Below are 17,500 nucleotides of genomic sequence, written 5' to 3'. Positions count from 1 at the left end.
ATGATTATAGTATGATGATAGCATGATGATAGCATAATAGCATGGTTATAGCATAATAGCATGATAATAGCATGGTTATAGCATAATAGCATGATAATAGCATGATAATAGCATGACAATAGCATGATATAGCTCCTTGTTGCCTGTTTCACCAAATGTCCACGTGCACAAATGTGTGCGTTGCTCCTTTTGTGTGACCCTGAGTGAGCCAACGTTCCCCTCAATTAGTGGCATGAATAATTGATAGCTGTCTGGGAGGGTATTTGTATTTACACTGGAATTAAAAGCCTCCGGTGTCAGCTGTCACATGAGAGGCGATAAGCGTGCGTGCGTACGTGCATGTGCGTCTTCTGTACATCATAAGCCTAATGGACCGCCTCTCTGAGCCTCCTGTCTGCTGCCCTGCTAAAACTAAATCAGTTAATCCAAATAGAAACAAACCTGAACCAGCAGAGCGCTGAAACAGTCACCAGTGTGTGTGTGTGTGTGTGTGTGTGTGAGTGCGTGAGTGTGTGTGTGTGAGTGTGTGCATGTGTGTGTGTGTGAGTGCGTGAGTGTGTGTGTGTGTGTGTGTGTGTGCGTGTGTGCGTGTGTGTGCGTGAGTGTGCGTGAGTGTGTGTGTGTGGGCGTAAGTGTGCGTAAGTGTGCGTAAGTGTGCGTGTGTGTGAGTGTGTGTGTGTGTGCGTAAGTGTGCGTGTGTGTGTGTGTGCGTAAGTGTGCGTGTGTGTGAGTGTGTGTGTGTGTGCATAAGTGTGCGTGTGTGTGTGTGTGTGCGTGCAATTTGTAAAACACACTTTCAATTCTCTCGAACGTTGACATTGAGGAAGTTTTCAGCAAAACAGTGATTTCTGTTTTCACAGTTAGTGAATGAAGTGACGTCATCTGAACAAGGAAAGATGCCCCAGATGCCCCAGATGCCCCAGATGCCCCAGGTGCTCCAGGTGCCCCAGGTGCTCCAGATGCTCCAGATGCTCCAGATGCTCCAGATGCCCCAGATGCTCGTTTAGTCTGGTGCTTCAGCATCTTAATCAGGTGAGATGGTTGTCTGGATGCAGCTTTATAGAAAACACACTTGGGCTGTGTCCTAACCCCCCCCCCCCCATACCCTACATAGGCTGTGTCCTAACCCCCCCCCCATACCCTACATAGGCTGTGTGCTAACCCCCCCCCCCCTATACCCTACATAGGCTGTGTCCTAACCCCCCCCCCCCCATACCCTACATAGGCTGTGTCCTAACCCCCCCCCCCATACCCTACATAGGCTGTGTGCTAACCCCCCCCCCCCTATACCCTACATAGGCTGTGTCCTAACCCCCCCCCCCCCATACCCTACATAGGCTGTGTCCTAACCCCCCCCCCCCCCATACCCACCAACAGAATCATCTCAAGTTCCTTTAGTGCTTCTACATGTTTGATGACAATAAACTCAAAGCAAATTTCATCTAATCTAATAAAATAAAATTAAAGCGCTTCTTTGTTGATCATCAACCCCAAAACATCAAAACACGAATTAAAAATGTTTCCTGATGACTTTTCTATTGTTTTATTTATTTGATTGACTTGTTAACCTGCATTGTTGTGAGAGATCCGCTTAAGATGCTTTAGTTCTGGTTGTTTAGGGTTCAAAGGGAGTGTGTGTGTGTGGGGGGGTGTGTGTGTGTGTGGGGGGGGGGTCTGTGTGTGTGTGGGGGGGGTGTGGGGTGTGTGGGTGTGTGTGTGTGTGGGTGTGTGTGGGGTGGGTGTGTGTGTGGGGGGGGGGTCTGTGTGTGTGTGTAGGTGGGTGGGTTTCTGTGTGTGTGTGTGGGTGTGTGTGTGTAGGTGGGGGGGTTTCTGTGTGTGTGGGTGTGTGTGTGTAGGTGGGGGGGTTTCTGTGTGTGTGTGTGTGTGTGTTGGGGTGTAAAGTGAGGAGCATCCGTCCTTCAGTCCGCTCAGACCTGAATGCTGACGGTTGCTGGTCGCTAACGAAGCGTCTCCGTCTCCACCTTTCAAGGTAACTCAGACGAAACCTTTTAATTCCACGTTCATGTCTGGAGGGGAGGAAATAAGGAGATTAGCTCGTTGTGTTTCTGGGGACGAGGACAGACATCAGTGGTCATTTCCCTGTTTCACTGCTCCTGTTCCTGTCTGAAGACACTTGGACCTGGTCCTGTAACCCTGTGCTGTCAGTCCTGAACCAGCACATGGTCCACATTTGTGTGTGTTTCTGTCCTGACAGCATGAGGGGGGGTCAGAGGGGACATGGCTCAGCTGGGAAAAGGCTCACAGGAAGTTCCGTTTAAAAAGGACAGTTTGCAGGCTGCCAGGGGAGACAGTGGACGTCCCAGCCTGGGACGGTCACAGTGTCTGTGGCTGGGACGTCACAGTGTCTGTGGGTGGATGGTCACAGTGTCTCTGGGTGGACATCACAGTGTCTGTGGGTGGACATCACAGAGTCTATGGGTAGACATCACAGAGTCTGTGGGTGGACATCACAGTGTCTGTGGCTGGACGGTCACAGTGTCTGTGGGTGGACATCACAGAGTCTGTGGGTGGACGGTCACAGTGTCTGTGGGTGGACGGTCACAGTGTCTGTGGGTGGACGGTCACAGTGTCTGTGGGTGGACATCACAGAGTCTGTGGGTGGACGGTCACAGTGTCTGTGGGTGGACATCACAGTGTCTGTGGGTGGACATCACAGAGTCTGTGGGTAGACATCACAGTGTCTGTGGGTGGACATCACAGAGTCTATGGGTAGACATCACAGAGTCTGTGGGTGGACATCACAGTGTCTGTGGCTGGACGGTCACAGTGTCTGTGGGTGGACATCACAGAGTCTGTGGGTGGACGGTCACAGTGTCTGTGGGTGGACGGTCACAGTGTCTGTGGGTGGACGGTCACAGTGTCTGTGGGTGGACATCACAGAGTCTGTGGGTGGACGGTCACAGTGTCTGTGGGTGGACATCACAGTGTCTGTGGGTGGACATCACAGTGTCTGTGGGTGGACGGTCACAGTGTCTGTGGGTGGACGGTCACAGTGTCTGTGGGTGGACATCACAGTGTCTGTGGGTGGACATCACAGAGTCTGTGGGTGGACGGTCACAGTGTCTCTGGGTGGACATCACAGTGTCTGTGGGTGGACATCACAGAGTCTGTGGGTGGACATCACAGAGTCTGTGGGTGGACGGTCACAGTGTCTCTGGGTGGACATCACAGTGTCTGTGGGTGGACATCACAGGGTCTGTGGGTGGACATCACAGAGTCTGTGGGTGGACGGTCACAGTGTCTGTGGGTGGACGTCACAGTGTCTGTGGATGGACGTCACAGTGTCTGTGGGTGGACGCCACAGTGTCTGTGGCTGGACGGTCACAGTGTCTGTGGGTGGACGTCACAGTGTCTGTGGGTGGATGGTCACAGTGTCTGTGGGTGGACATCACAGTGTCTGTGGGTGGACATCACAGAGTCTGTGGGTGGACGGTCACAGTGTCTGTGGGTGGACATCACAGTGTCTGTGGGTGGACGGTCACAGTGTCTGTGGGTGGACATCACAGTGTCTGTGGGTGGACATCACAAAGTCTGTGGGTGGACGGTCACAGTGTCTGTGGGTGGACATCACAGTGTCTGTGGGTGGACGGTCACAGTGTCTGTGGGTGGACATCACAGTGTCTGTGGGTGGACGGTCACAGTGTCTGTGGGTGGACATCACAGAGTCTGTGGGTGGACATCACAGTGTCTGGGTGGACATCACAGAGTCTGTGGGTGGACGGTCACAGTGTCTGTGGGTGGACATCACAGTGTCTGTGGGTGGACATCACAGGGTCTGTGGGTGGACGGTCATAGTGTCTGTGGGTGGACATCACAGTGTCTGTGGGTGGACATCACAGAGTCTGTGGGTGGACAGTCACAGTGTCTGTGGGTGGACATCACAGAGTCTGTGGGTGGACATCACAGGGTCTGTGGGTGGACGGTCACAGTGTCTGTGGGTGGACATCACAGTGTCTGTGGGTGGACATCACAGAGTCTGTGGGTGGACATCACAGTGTCTGTGGCTGTATGGTCACAGTGTCTGTGGGTGGACATCACAGGGTCTGTGGGTGGACGGTCACAGTGTCTGTGGCTGGACGGTCACAGTGTCTCTGGGTGGACGTCACAGTGTCTGTGGGTGGACATCACAGGGTCTGTGGCTGGACGGTCACAGTGTCTGTGGGTGGACGTCACAGTGTCTGTGGGTGGACATCACAGGGTCTGTGGGTGGACGGTCACAGTGTCTGTGGGTGGACATCACAGTGTCTGTGGCTGGACGCCACAGTGTCTGTGGGGTGGACATCACAGTGTCTGTGGGTGGACGCCACAGTGTCTGTGGATGGACGTCACAGTGTCTGTGGGTGGACGCCACAGTGTCTGTGGCTGGACGGTCACAGTGTCTGTGGGTGGACATCACAGTGTCTGTGGGTGGACATCACAGTGTCTGTGGGTGGACGCCACAGTGTCTGTGGATGGACGCCACAGTGTCTGTGGATGGACGTCACAGTGTCTGTGGGTGGACGGTCACAGTGTCTGTGGCTGGACGGTCACAGTGTCTGTGGGTGGACATCACAGTGTCTGTGGGTGGACGCCACAGTGTCTGTGGGTGGACGGTCACAGTGTCTGTGGGTGGACATCACAGTGTCTGTGGGTGGACATCACAGTGTCTGTGGCTGGACGCCACAGTGTCTGTGGGTGGACATCACAGTGTCTGTGGCTGGACGCCACAGTGTCTGTGGATGGACGTCACAGTGTCTGTGGGTTGAAGGTCACAGTGTCTGTGGGTGGACATCACAGTGTCTGTGGGTGGACGTCACAGTGTCTGTGGGTGGACGTCACAGTGTCTGTGGGTGGACGTCACAGTGTCTGTGGGTGGACGCCACAGTGTCTGTGGATGGACGTCACAGTGTCTGTGGGTGGACGCCGCAGTGTCTGTGGCTGGACAGTCACAGTGTCTGTGGCTGGACGGTCACAGTGTCTGTGGGTGGACATCACAGTGTCTGTGGGTGGACGCCACAGTGTCTGTGGATGGACGTCACAGTGTCTGTGGGTTGACGGTCACAGTGTCTGTGGGTGGACGGTCACAGTGTCTGTGGCTGGACGGTCACAGTGTCTGTGGGTGGACATCACAGTGTCTGTGGGTGGACGCTACAGTGTCTGTGGGTGGACGGTCACAGTGTCTGTGGGTGGACATCACAGTGTCTGTGGGTGGACATCACAGTGTCTGTGGCTGGACGCCACAGTGTCTGTGGGTGGACATCACAGTGTCTGTGGGTGGACATCACAGTGTCTGTGGGTGGACGCCACAGTGTCTGTGGATGGACGTCACAGTGTCTGTGGGTGGACGCCACAGTGTCTGTGGATGGACGTCACAGTGTCTGTGGGTTGAAGGTCACAGTGTCTGTGGGTGGACATCACAGTGTCTGTGGGTGGACGCCACAGTGTCTGTGGGTTGAAGGTCACAGTGTCTGTGGGTGGACATCACAGTGTCTGTGGGTGGACGCCACAGTGTCTGTGGGTTGAAGGTCACAGTGTCTGTGGGTGGACATCACAGTGTCTGTGGGTGGACATCACAGTGTCTGTGGCTGGACGCCACAGTGTCTGTGGGTGGACATCACAGTGTCTGTGGGTGGACATCACAGTGTCTGTGGGTGGACATCACAGTGTCTGTGGCTGGACGCCACAGTGTCTGTGGGTGGACATCACAGTGTCTGTGGGTGGACATCACAGTGTCTGTGGCTGGACGCCACTGGTTTCCTGGAGGGTGAAGATGAAGAAGCTGCCATCATCTGAGTCCTGGAGGACGAATCTTCCTCTGAAGACACGTTTCTTCTTTACTGTCCCAGGAAAACCCCACTGTGCTGTCATTGAGTGTGTGTGTGTGTGTTCATTTGTGTGTTCATGTGTTAATGTGTGTGTTCATTTGTTCATGTGTGTGTTCATGTGTGTGTTCATTTGTTCATGTGTGTGTGAGTGTGTGTGTTCATGTGTGTGTTTCGTGTGTGTTCATGTGTGTTTGTGTGTGTTTATGTGTGTTCATGTGTGTGTTCATGTGTGTGTTTGTGTGTGAGTGTGTGTGTGTGTAAGTGTGTTTGTTTATGTGTATGTTCGTGTGTGTGTTCATGTGTGTGTTCGTGTGTTCATGTGTGTGTTCATGTGTGTATGAGTGAGTGTGTGTGTGTGTTTATGTGTGTGTTCATGTGTGTGTTTGTGTGTGTGTGTGTGTTCATGTGTGTGTTCATGTGTGTTTGTGTGTGTTTATGTGTGTGTTCATGTGTGTTTCAGATGCAGTGCAGCTGCAGCTCTTCAGCTGGAGAATCTTCATCCTCTTATTGGAGCAGGAGTAAGAGGGTTGATATTTCAATTAAAATTAATATTAAGAGAATTCACATTATTATTATTATTATTATTATTATTATTATTATTATTATTATTATTAGATAAACACACTGCAGATACTAAGTGAAGAACTTCCTCTGGACCTCCTGCCTTTAGCTGTCTGCCCCCCCTCTAACCCTCCTGTTTCTGGTTAGGGTTAGAGTTAGAGGGTTAGAGTTAGAGGGTTAGAGTTAGAGGGTTAGGGTTAGAGGGTTAGGGTTAGAGGGTTAGGGTTAGAGGGTTAGGGTTGGGTTAGGGTTAGAGGGTTAGGGTTAGAGGGTTAGAGTTAGAGGGTTAGGGGTTAGAGGGTTAGGGTTAGAGGGTTAGAGTTAGAGGGTTAGGGTTAGAGGGTTAGGGTTAGAGGGTTAGAGTTAGAGGGTTAGGGTTAGAGGGTTAGAGTTAGAGGGTTAGGGTTGGGTTAGGGTTAGAGGGTTAGAGTTAGAGGGTTAGGGTTGGGTTAGAGTTAGAGGGTTAGGGTTAGAGTTAGAGGGTTAGAGGGTTAGAGTTAGAGGGTTAGGGTTGGGTTAGGGTTAGGGTTAGAGGGTTAGGGTTGGGTTAGGGTTAGGGTTAGAGGGTTAGAGGGTTAGGGTTAGAGGGTTAGGGTTAGAGGGTTAGAGTTAGAGGGTTAGGGTTAGAGGGTTAGAGTTAGAGGGTTAGGGTTGGGTTAGGGTTAGAGGGTTAGGGTTAGAGGGTTAGGGTTGGGTTAGGGTTAGGGTTAGAAGGTTAGGGTTAGAGGGTTAGGGTCAGAGGGTTAGGGTTAGAGGGTTAGGGTTAGAGGGTTAGGGTTGGGTTAGGGTTAGGGTTAGAGGGTTAGGGTTAGAGGGTTAGGGGGTTAGGGTTAGAGGGTTAGGGGGTTAGGGGTTAGGGTTAGAGGGTTAGGGTTGGGTTAGGGTTAGGGTTAGAGGGTTAGGGTTAGAGGGTTAGGGGGTTAGGGTTAGAGGGTTAGGGGGTTAGAGGGTTAGGGTTAGGTTACGGTTAGAGGGTTAGGGGGTTAGGGTTAGAGGGTTAGGTTAGGGTTAGGGGGTTAGGGTTGGGTTAGGGTTAGCGGGTTAGGGGGTTAGAGGGTTAAGGGTTAGGGTCTCAGCATCATCTTCTGGAGCTTCTTCCAGCTGCTCCCTGCTGTCACTCCAGAACACAATGTCCTCTGCAAACATCACCATCGCCATAGCAACAACACATCTGTCCCACAGTTCTCACACCTGCCCTGGACCACTCCAACACACCTTTGACACACTTCCTCAGAGAGGACCCACTTCCTGTCATGTGATTTCTCCAGGAACGATTGCGTCTGTCCTCTTGAAACCACCGCGCTGCTCACAGATGTTCACGTCTGTCCTCGTGAAACCACGCGCTGCTCACAGATGTTCACGTCTGTCCTCGTGAAACCACGCGCTGCTCACAGATGTTCACGTCTGTCCTCGTGAAACCACGCACTGCTCACAGATGTTCACGTCTGTCCTCGTGAAACCACCTCGCTGCTCACAGATGTTCACGTCTGTCCTCGTGAAACCACCACGCTGCTCACAGATGTTCACGTCTGTCCTCTTGAAACCACGCGCTGCTCACAGATGTTCACGTCTGTCCTCGTGAAACCACCGCGCTGCTCACAGATGTTCACGTCTGTCCTCGTGAAACCACGCGCTGCTCACAGATGTTCACGTCTGTCCTCGTTTCTTCTCCTTCCTGGAGCGTGGGCTCAGGAACTGAGGAACTCTTGTTGCTCCAGCTTCACACCTCTGATATTCTTGAAGATCAGCACCAGGAAACTTCCATCTCTTGATCACGTGAACCTGCTGCCTCCATCTCTCCTTCTAACCTGGACCGATGCTTCTGTCCCTCCTTGCTGTCCATCCTCACATCCAGGCTCTCATAGACCCTCTTCTGTCCTCTCAGTTCCCATCAAGTCTCTTTCCCTGATGGAACCCCAGAACCTCCTCATTCCTCCACCAAGGTCCTGAGGGCCTGATCTGGAGCTAGCAAGTCTTTGGAAGCATCTCCTGACCACCCAGAACTTGCCTCCACTCCTGAACACCAGGCTGCACTTCTCCTTTTTCCACCTCTCCATCCTCTGCTCTCCTCATCATGAACATGTCTGTTAGAACCAGCACCAGTCAGCTTCCTCCCCCTCTCACACTCTCTCTCTCTCTCTCTCTCTCTCTCTCTCTCTCTCTCTCTCTCGCACACACACACACACACACACACACACACACACACACACACACACTTAAATCTACCTTTTGTCCACAGCAGTGCTGTGTCCTGATTGGGCCTACAAGCCGGCCTGGACTCCTGGCTCCAAACAGGTCCAACTGTGGCACTTCCTTCTGGAGCTGCTGGGACAGGGTGAGGGTGGGGCTATCAGCTGGGGGGGGGAATGGGGGGAATTTGTGATCCATGACCCAGAGAAGCTGGCCAGGCTGTGGGGGGAGAGGAAGGGGAAACCACACATGAACTATGACAAACTCAGCCGTGCACTAAGGTGATGTAGAACACACACACACACACACACACACACACGAACATCCACACCCACACCTACACACACTTACACCCACACACACTCACACACACCTACACACACACACACACACCCCCACACACACACACCCCCCCCACACACACACACACACCCACACTCACACACACACACACACCCACACTCACACACACACACACACCCACACCCACGAACATCCACACCCACACCTACACACACTTACACCCACACACACTCACACACACCTACACACACACACACACACCCCCACACACACACACCCCCCCCACACACACACACCCACACTCACACACACACACCCCCCCCCACACACACACACACACCCACACCCACGATAACTCGTTGCTGTACCTGCAGGTATTACTACAACAAACACATCCTTCACAAGACAAAAGGAAAACGATTCACATACAAGTTCAACTTGAGCAAACTGGTCCTGGTCAAGCCCCCAGCGGCCCCCCCCGGCCTCCAGCTCAAGCCCCCAGCGCCCCCCCCCGGACTCCAGCTCAAGCACCCAGCGGCCCCCCCCGGCCTCCAGGTCAACCCCCCCGTCTTTCTAGCTAACCCTAACCCTAAAGGACTCCGGAAGGCTGCATGCTGCCGTCCCTGGAGTTAAAGTGGGAATGTTCCAGGCATTCCCAGTGCTGCAGCGGAGTCCTTTAGGAAGAATTTTATTCCAAAATATTTGAGTCTAATTAAGACTGGGAGCAAATTGCATATTTCACATGTAAATATTAAATATTCACATTCTCTCAAAAGTGAGCAAGTTACAATGTTTGGAATAAAATTCTTGAGGATGTATTTTTGGATTCTGATATTTTCAAGAGTAAAAAACATATTTGGGCTCATTTCACTCCATAAATATTGTGTGTATATACAGTGATCCCTCGCTATATCGCGTTTCATCTTTCACGGCTTCGCTGCTTCACGGATTTTTTTTGCGAGTCGTTCATTGCAGTTCTCAAATATAATCGAAGGTGGCATATCCGTTTATAAAAATCTTCTTGCTCAGAAAAAGAAAGAGCGCCAACAACTGCCCATAACAATGTTCTTCTCTGGGAGAAAGACTCCTGCGCCTCCAGTAGAAACAGACGCTCCAGCGGAGCGGAGTCAGGACGAAGAGGCTCAGCTGGGACTGGAATACGCGAGTGACAATGTTTCCAACCTTGTATTACTAGATTAAAATTATTGTTTTAAACAAATTTTGGGCTTTAAAACAGGTTTTGATTTTTGGTTTCATTCTATAGCTCAGTATTGCATTGTAAAATAATAAAAAAAAATAAAGCTGACTACTTCACGGATTTCACTTTTCGCGTGTTATTTTTGGAACGCAACTCCCGCGATAAACGAGGGATCACTGTATATATATATATATATATATATATATATATATATATATATATAATATATATGATTTAAAACAGCGTTGACTTTTTGAGGGTTTAGAGTTACATTTAGAATAAATGACATGTGTCCCGTTATTTTTGATACACTCACAGATTTTGTTCTTGTTCCAAAGTGCATCAGTGCTCAGCAGGAAGTGTGTGTGTGTGAGTGTGTGTGTGTGTGTGTGTGTGTGTGTGAGTGTGTGTGTGTGTGTGTGTGTGTGTGTGTGTGTGTGTGTGAGTGTGTGTGTGTGTGTGTGTGTGTGTGTGTGTGTGTGTGTGTGTGTGAGTGTGTGTGTGTGTGTGTGTGTGTGTGTGTGTGAGTGTGTGTGAGTGTGTGTGTGTGTGTGTGTGTGTGTGTGTGTGTGTGTGTGTGTGAGTGTGTGTGTGTGTGTGTGTGTATGTGTGTGTGTGTACCCAGAACGACCAGGAGAAAACAGGAAGGTCCTAAAACTGACCCCAAATCATGCATCATGCTTCACACTCTTTGCTCCAACACTTGAGCTTTTACTCTGAGGACCTTCCATGTCTCTGGACCTTCTCTGAGATGTTCCTCCAGCTTGACTGGAGTCCACCTGTGGTAAAGGTCTCAGAGACTCACATCTCTAGAAGGCCTGACAGCTTCAGAGTAAAAACCAAACCATGAACTCTCAGGAACTGCCTCCACCACCTGGAGACTGGAACCACTCACAGATCTGCAAAAGACTACAAGAACAATTGTGCTGCACTGAACGTTCCTAAATCCCAGTTCCTTCTTCATCCTGACGTTGAAGAAGTTTGGAGCTCTTCCAGGACTCTTCCAGAGCTGGATGTCAAAACAAACTGTCAACCTGAAGAAAAGGGTGAAAGAGAAAGAACGCAGGAACTTCCTACTCAGCCCCATCGGACAGATGGACAGATAAGAGAATGTTCTTGAAGGCCAACCAACACTGCAGCTCCACCCAACCAGACTGTCCAGAGAGAAGCTTCTCCTTCACCAAAGACATGGGGGGGGGGGGGGGGGGGCGGTTAGAGAGACTAGAACAGAAAACCCTGTCCAGAGGACCTGGACCTCCGTCTGGGCTGAAGGGTCCCTTCACCTGACCAAGACTCTAAACACAGCCAAGACAACGCAGAAGTGTCTGAGGGAAAAGTGTGAAGGTCCCGGAGTGGTCCAGCCAGAACCCTGACCTGAACCCAAACAAGCATCTCTGGAATGACCTGGAATGCTGCCCTGTATACCCTGACAGAGCTGGAGAGCATCTGCAGAGAAGGACAGAAGATCTTGAAATCCAGCTGTGACGTCAAACCCAAGAAGACTGGAGTCTTCAGGCTGGATGTCTGTGAAGGTTCTCATTTCTTGGTATTTCTCAGAGGTGAAACATCTTCATGGAACTCCAACTCCAGTTGCTATGATTCAGCTACCAGAATCATCCTGGAGTACTGACCAAAGAGTCTGAACACTGATGATGATGTCATAGTTGAGGTGCAGAACAACCTCCCAAATCCCTGTTTTAGGTTGTCGTTCTGAGGTGTTGAGAGTATTGCTGCTTGTGTTATGGTTCAGGCTGTGGTTTAGATGCTTTTGAGCATTAGCACCATGGTTGGTGTTCACCCTTCACTCGTCCATCCTGCAGCTGCTGCGGAGCGCCCCTCTTCCCTTCCCTCTTTTCCCTGCTGAGGGTGGAGCTGCACTGGGTGGAGGCTCATTGATGGACAGAGGTGAGAATGCAATGGCAGAGTCAGAAAGATGGGTCTTGATATCAAAATGACTTCTAATTCCTAATTGTTCCTTTAAAACCTGTCCAACTATAACTGCACAATAACCCTAACCCTAATCCTAACCCTAACCCTAACCCTAACCCTAACCCTTATTCCTACCACTAAACCTTATTCCTAACCCTAACCCTTATTCCTAACCCTTATTCCTAACCCTTATTCCTAACCCTAACCCTTATTCCTAACCCTAACCCTTATTCCTACCACTAAACCTTATTCCTAACCCTAACCCTTATTCCTAACCCTAACCCTAACCCTTATTCCTAACCCTAACCCTTATTCCTAACCCTTATTCCTAACCCTAACCCTAACCCTTATTCCTACCACTAAACCTTATTCCTAACCCTAACCCTAACCCTTATTCCTAACCCTAACCCTAACCCTTATTCCTACCACTAAACCTTATTCCTAACCCTAACCCTTATTCCTAACCCTAACCCTTATTCCTAACCCTAACCCTAACCCTTATTCCTACCACTAAACCTTATTCCTAACCCTAATCCTAACCCTTATGCCTAACCCTAACCCTTATTCCTACCACTAAACCTTATTCCTAACCCTAACCCTAACCCTTATTCCTAACCCTAACCCTTATTCCTAACCCTAACCCTAACCCTTATTCCTAACCCTAACCCTTATTCCTAACCCTAACCCTAATTCCTAATCCTAACCCTTATTCCTAACCCTAACCCTAACCCTTATTCCTAACCCTAACCCTTATTCCTAACCCTATCCCTTATTCCTAACCCTAACCCTTATTCCTACCACTAAACCTTATTCCTAACCCTAACCCTTATTCCTTTCCAGCTGCAGCCTCCTCAGCCAAGCGTGAACTTATACCTTGACCTTTTCACGGGTTTTGTTGGGCCAATGATCCCGATCGGCTCTACTGGCCACAAATTTAGCCCAAAGAGGAATGAATTGAGACCGAAGCGAAGAACAAACTGATATTTAACTATGAATTGCCTTGTGTCTGAATGATGCTCTGTGAATAAACTTGTCTTGCCTACCCAACTAAGCTAAAGATATTTTGCAGTTTATTTCTTCTGAACTGAGATAAATCCAACAGAACAAAAGACAATAGAATCCAAACTCTGGGAAAAGGCTGCCAGGAATTAATCTTCTCATGCTGACCCTTGTGTCTCTTTAGTCCCCAAAATAATCGACTTTATTCGACTCCACGTTGTCACCAGTTTCTGATGTCTCTGTTTCCCATCCACAGTCCAAGCTGGGCCCTACCCCATCTTGTTCCAGTACTGTCTCCCTTATGCCGTCCCATCACCTCGGTCCCTCCACCTCCCCATCATCTCTGCCACCACGTGTTCTCAGATCTCTCTGGTGGAGCAGGAACAGTCAGTGTTCCCACCTTTGGCCTCGGCCCTGCACACCAGCACACACAACTGGCTGCACAAGGGTGCTGACGGGTGGGATCCGAACCAAGTCCTCACAGGCCTGTTCGATGAGGTGAAGCAGGGGTCCAGCAAGTGACTTTACTGGAAAAGAGCAACAAATTCAAATGCTTTTATTGCTCTGACATGAACCCAAAGCTGAGTTTACAGTAGGCTACTTTATTACAGACTTTATTGACTTAGACCAGATGTGATGCCACATTAGGGAATTGTGCAAAAATTGTGTGTCAATAAATCAGTTAATTCATTCCATTTGAAGCTGTTTGTCCTGCGATTCTCTCAGGTCTTTTTCCATAAAAACAAGAAAAGCACCAGTAATGGTGCATTTATACAGACGCACTGATATTTTCATGAAATCTAAGTTTTATTTCTGTAATTATCACTCCCTAGCAGCAGGGGGCAGAAGCTCCCAACGGAGCAACTTCCGGGAGAGAAGCAGAGTCAAGATGTGTGCTGGATCTAAGATGGATCACTCGATCACTTTCAGGAAAACGTAAATCAAAAAGTGAATCATGAGTAAAATCTGTCGGTCTGATTTATTTGGTTGAAGTATAGATATTATGTCCATGTTGAGGATGTATAAAGGACCCAAAGGAATGATTCTAACTTCCTGACGTGCGCTGTGCGCTTTCCGCCCGCGAGTGATTCATCTTAACTCTTTTCAACCTTTGGCTGACGGTCGGTTTTGGCGCCGAATATTCCAAGTATCGTTTTTTCGCAGCGCGGGAGTTCGCGTCCGACAGCCTCGTCCTAGTTCGGTTTTAGCGAAACTTGGAGACAAACTGAAGACAAGATGCAGCGGAGCATCGCGTAAGTTGGCCGTTGTCAAAGAGTCCGGTTCTGAAGCTGTAGCTAGTGCTGCCTTTGTGACGTCTGAACCTTGTTATTGGCTAGTTAAGGTAAATCGTGCTGGGTTCACGACCGCAGTGCACATTCGAACCGTATAGTAGTCAGGAACATTTGTGGGGAACATTTACCAAGCTGTCTTCTTTTAATTGATGGTTTGATAATGAGAGACGGCAGATGCTAGCAAGATAGCAACTCCGCTACCTGTTTCTGTTCAACTATATCTCCCACCTTTGGGGGAAAAGACTGAAAACTCTCCTCTGTTTCTCCAGTTCCTTCTTTCAGCCCAGGAACAAGGACAAGAAAGCTACAGAGGAACCTACCAAAAAGTAAGACTTCTTGTCTTTCTTCACTTTCCCTTCCAAAAGTCTTAATCTGCTCATTTTGGTGACTATTGTGCTGAGATGATGGTCTGCAGAGCTACATTGGCTGTAGATGAAGATGCAGATGCAGGAAGGACTTTTCTGAAGCTACCTTTGCACGTCTACCACATTAGATGATGGAAAAGGGAGAAATATGAGACCTACTCGCCTCTCTTGCTGTTTTGGCCTTCAATGCTTATGGATTTGATTGTGTGTGTTGTAGAGCCACCAAAAGCCCCCTGAAAGTCCAGAATCGTGTTCCTGAAGCTGATTCACCCATCAAGAAAGTTGCGAAGCGCGGTCGGCACGTCCTCGATAGCGATGACGACGACGTCCCGGCTGTGAAAGAGGAAGTCACGAAACAGGCAGACAAAGAGGTTAAAAGAGAAAAGGTAAATGCATCGATGGGTCTGGGGGGCTGCTGCTGCCAGGGTGTCTGCGAGACCCAACCCAACACCCGGGGGGGGGGGTCTTTCAGGCCCCTCTCAGAGCAAGAAAAAGGTCTTTCTTTATGTCCTTCCACCTTTCCTGTGATTTCAGGACTGGCATGTCGTCCTGTTCTTCCATCGAGGAGTCAGATTTAGAAATGTCTGTTCTCCAGCCCGTCTGTCGTTCTGACACCCCAGAACTCACCGGGGCAGTAAATCTGTTCGGATGGGTGAGGGGACCGAGGATGGGTAATCGCCATTTCAAAAAGCAATGTTTTAGTACCTGAGTCAGCCCCTGACACAGCTGATGTGTCTTATTCTAGGAGAATAAGATTTCATACAGCTTCCTCAAGTTTGCATTGACAGGTGTGAGAGTTAATACATATAAACAGCATTATAGAAGGAGATGGGTGGTTAGGGTTAGGGTTAGTTAGGGTTAGAGTTAGGGTTTTAGTTAGGGTTAGGGTTAGAGTTAGGGTTAGACTTAGGGTTAGACTTAGGGTTAGGGTTAGAGTTAGGGTTAGGGTTAGTTAGGGTTAGGGTTAGAGTTAGGGTTAGGGTTAGTTAGGGTTAGAGTTAGGGTTAGGGTTAGAGTTAGGGTTAGGGTTAGTTAGAGTTAGGGTTAGGGTTAGAGTTATGCTGCATGTACATGATTAGGGTTAGGGTTAGTTAGGGTTAGGGTTGGTTAGGGTTAGTTAGGGTTAGAGTTATGCTGCATGTACATGATTAGGGTTAGGGTTAGTTAGGGTTAGAGTTAGAGTTAGGGTTTTAGTTAGGGTTAGGGTTAGTTAGGGTTAGAGTTAGGGTTAGACTTAGGGTTAGAGTTAGGGTTAGAGTTAGGGTTAGAGTTAGGGTTAGGGTTAGTTAGAGTTAGGGTTAGTTAGGGTTAGGGTTAGACTTAGGGTTAGAGTTAGGGTTAGGGTTAGTTAGGGTTAGGGTTAGAGTTATGCTGCATGTACATGATTAGGGTTAGGGTTAGTTAGGGTTAGAGTTAGGGTTAGACTTAGGGTTAGAGTTAGAGTTAGGGTTAGAGTTAGGGTTAGAGTTAGGGTTAGGGTTAGGGTTAGTTAGAGTTAGGGTTAGGGTTAGGGTTAGAGTTATGCTGCATGTACATGATTAGGGTTAGGGTTAGTTAGAGTTAGGGTTAGGGTTAGGGTTAGAGTTATGCTGCATGTACATGATTAGAGTTAGAGTTAGGGTTAGAGTTAGGGTTAGGGTTAGGGTTAGGGTTAGGGTTAGTTAGAGTTAGGGTTAGTTAGGGTTAGGGTTAGGGTTAGGGTTAGGGTTAGAGGAGAAGCGACGTCAGCAAGGGTTCAGGGCCTTTCTAGCGACCTATCCTGGAACAGGGGCGCACTTGGGCTCCATAAAGGTTCCTGTAAGAGGGCTTTTAGGGCAAGTTCCTGCAGATGAGACGCGCTCCAACAATCTGACCCTGTAAAATGACTCTGAAGCTCCTGCAGTGGAATCACATCTCAAGCACAGCGCACACGTGACGAGAGTCGGGTGGTTTTTGTTCCGATCTTCCCCCTCCCAGATTAGCCTTCGTCTTATAAAATGATCGATGGTCTGAGGTGTCTTAAGAATAGATTTGTGCCTATAATCGGCTCTGAAAAGGGTTAGGGACACAATTGTAAATATTAAACTTGTTCATTATATAAACATCTTGGTATGTGGGAAGGCGACGCGTCCCGAGTTGAAGGAAATGTAGCCAATCAGAAGTGAGCTGATTGTTCGATCACGTCTGATCTAACAACATCTTTCTTTGATGTTGTTGGATCAGGCCTGATCTAACAACATCTTTCTTTGATGTTGTTGGATCAGGCCTGATCTAACGACATCTTTCTTTGATGTTGTTGGATCAGGCGTGAGCTCGCGACATTTCTGGCTCGGAGGATGAGATTCGAGCTCGGCGGTGCGGCTCAATCTGGTGCTTGGTAGGTTGAGGTGATAGGAGGACATCGCTCAGTACCATCAGAGCTGCCCAGTGCCTGATGCTTTATCTCCACGTGCGCGCTCTCGTGGATAGAAAATCTCTTCAGATTGAACCGATCCTTCGTCAGGTCGAGCTAATCCAGCGGCTGCTAACGCAGTCTTGGTTCCAGGCTGGTGTGCTTCACTGCTAACTCTTGCTAATGCTGCACCTCTTCTCCCGTTTTTAGAAGGATGGGGCTTTAAAGGCAGATTCCACCCCCCTCTCTCCAGCTACCCCGGCCTCTTCAGCTTCACCTGGGACCCCCCGCACACCTAACTCGCTCTCCCCTTCTGGGATCGTCAAACGCAAAACTGGTCAGTTTCTTTCTTTCCTTCGTTCTTTGAGACGTGAAACGTCTTCAAGAAACTCCAACACTCCATTTGCTGCCGATCCAGCTGCATCATACCTAATAATTACGTATCCCGTATCCTGGCGACCTCCCTC

At 49.4% G+C, this 17,500-nt stretch overlaps 1 protein-coding gene and 1 long non-coding RNA gene across 2 annotated transcripts in view; both read left to right on the top strand.

The window, feature by feature from the left end:
* Positions 1-1,026, top strand: part of LOC115248004 (uncharacterized) — a 2,114-nt gene extending 1,088 nt beyond the window's left edge. The window contains exon 3 of the long non-coding RNA XR_003887038.1: positions 861-1,026. This is a non-coding gene — a long non-coding RNA (uncharacterized lncRNA). The remainder of the gene's footprint in view (positions 1-860) is intronic.
* A 13,085-nt stretch (positions 1,027-14,111) lies between these two features.
* The window catches only part of lig1 (ligase I, DNA, ATP-dependent), an 11,149-nt gene continuing 7,760 nt past the window's right edge, over positions 14,112-17,500 (top strand). Inside the window, exons 1-4 of the mRNA XM_029831514.1 lie at positions 14,112-14,258; positions 14,567-14,623; positions 14,880-15,048; positions 17,244-17,370. Coding sequence (XP_029687374.1) covers positions 14,242-14,258; positions 14,567-14,623; positions 14,880-15,048; positions 17,244-17,370 — 370 coding nt within the window. The 5' untranslated portion in view covers positions 14,112-14,241. The remainder of the gene's footprint in view (positions 14,259-14,566; positions 14,624-14,879; positions 15,049-17,243; positions 17,371-17,500) is intronic.

This window comes from Takifugu rubripes, chromosome 22 (assembly GCF_901000725.2).
Source record: "Takifugu rubripes chromosome 22, fTakRub1.2, whole genome shotgun sequence".
In the NCBI taxonomy this organism is placed as follows: domain Eukaryota; kingdom Metazoa; phylum Chordata; class Actinopteri; order Tetraodontiformes; family Tetraodontidae; genus Takifugu; species Takifugu rubripes.
Note: the sequence above shows the minus strand (reverse complement) of the source record. Positions and strands in the feature narration are given on the sequence as shown.